The following is a 1,311-nucleotide window of genomic DNA, read 5'->3' on the forward strand; positions in this document are numbered from 1 at the left end:
ACCTGTGTACACACACACATTCTCTGACTTAGAGAAAATGTAAACCTGACATCTTTTCTTTTCCTAACTGTAGGAGTTGGCTTTGCCACCAGGAAAGTGGCTGGCATGGCCAAACCTAACATGATCATCAGTGTGAATGGGGATGTGATTACCATTAAGTCTGAAAGCACCTTTAAAAATACTGAGATTTCCTTCAAACTGGGCCAGGAATTTGACGAAGTCACCGCAGATGACAGGAAAGTCAAGGTGAGAAATAAGGAACTGGCACAGAGTACACGCCTGTTTTCTAAATCGCCACTGCTTAAAAGAAATCTTTATTTTGAGACGAAGTCTTGTTCTGTTGCTCAGGCTGGAGTGCAGTTATGTGATCTCGGCTCACTGCAACCTCCGCCCCCTGGGTTCAAGCAATTCTCCTGCCTCAGCCTCCCTAGCATCTGGGGTTACAGGCACCCACCACCATGCCTGGCTAATTTTTGTATTTTTGATAAAGATGGAGTTTTGCCATGTTGGCCAGGCTATTCTCAAACTCCTGGCCTCAGGTGATCTGCCCATCTCAGTCTCCCAAAGTGCTGGGATTACAAGTGTGAGCCACTGCACCCAGCCAAGAAATCATTTTATAATAAAAGGAGGAAAACCATTCTATCATAAGCCAAAGATCCCTGAACTCCTACATCTAAACTGTGTTTCCTTAAGTATAGAGTTGGTGAATTTTTCTCCATTTTCACCTCCCGAGTAGCTGGGAATATAGCTGTGTGCCATCATGCCCAGCTAATTTTTTATTTTTTTTGGAGAGACGGAGTCTTACTATGTTGCCCAGACTAGTCTTGAACTCCTGGCCTCAAGCAATCCTCCTGCTGTGGCCTCCCTAAGTGCTAGAATCACAGTTGTGGGCCACCACGCCTGGCCTATCTCCATATTAAAAAAAATTAACATGATTTATTTGAGTCATACAATACATAGAGCATTTCAAGTGAATTAAAGTACTATAACAATGTAAGAGAAAGTTTATAAAAATGGAAGAAAGAGGCCGGGCTCTGTGGCTGATGTTTGTAATCCCAGCACTTGGGAAGGCCGAGTCAGGTAGATCACAAGGTCAGAAGTTCGAGACCAGCCTAGCCAATATGGTGAAACCCCGTCTGTACTAAAAATACAAAAATTAGCCAGGTGTGGTGGTGATCACTTGTAGTCCCAGCTACTCGGGAGACTGAGGCAGGGGAATCCCTTTAACCCTGGAGGCAGAGGTTGCAGTGAGCCGAGATCACACCACTGCACTCTAGCCTGGGTGACAGAGCAAGACTCCAACTCAAAAAA

The 1,311-nt window shown here is 44.9% G+C and overlaps 1 protein-coding gene across 2 annotated transcripts in view; it reads left to right on the forward strand.

Annotated features, from left to right (window-relative positions):
- Nucleotides 1-1,311, forward strand: part of FABP4 (fatty acid binding protein 4) — a 5,091-nt gene that overhangs the window by 2,592 nt on the left and 1,188 nt on the right. For both annotated transcript variants that reach the window (XM_017521848.2, XM_017521849.2), the window contains exon 2: nucleotides 74-246. In XM_017521848.2, the coding sequence (XP_017377337.1) occupies nucleotides 74-246 (173 nt within the window). The remainder of the gene's footprint in view (nucleotides 1-73; nucleotides 247-1,311) is intronic.

Source organism: Cebus imitator, unplaced genomic scaffold (genome assembly GCF_001604975.1).
Source record: "Cebus imitator isolate Cc_AM_T3 unplaced genomic scaffold, Cebus_imitator-1.0 Scaffold22, whole genome shotgun sequence".
Lineage (NCBI taxonomy): Eukaryota > Metazoa > Chordata > Mammalia > Primates > Cebidae > Cebus > Cebus imitator.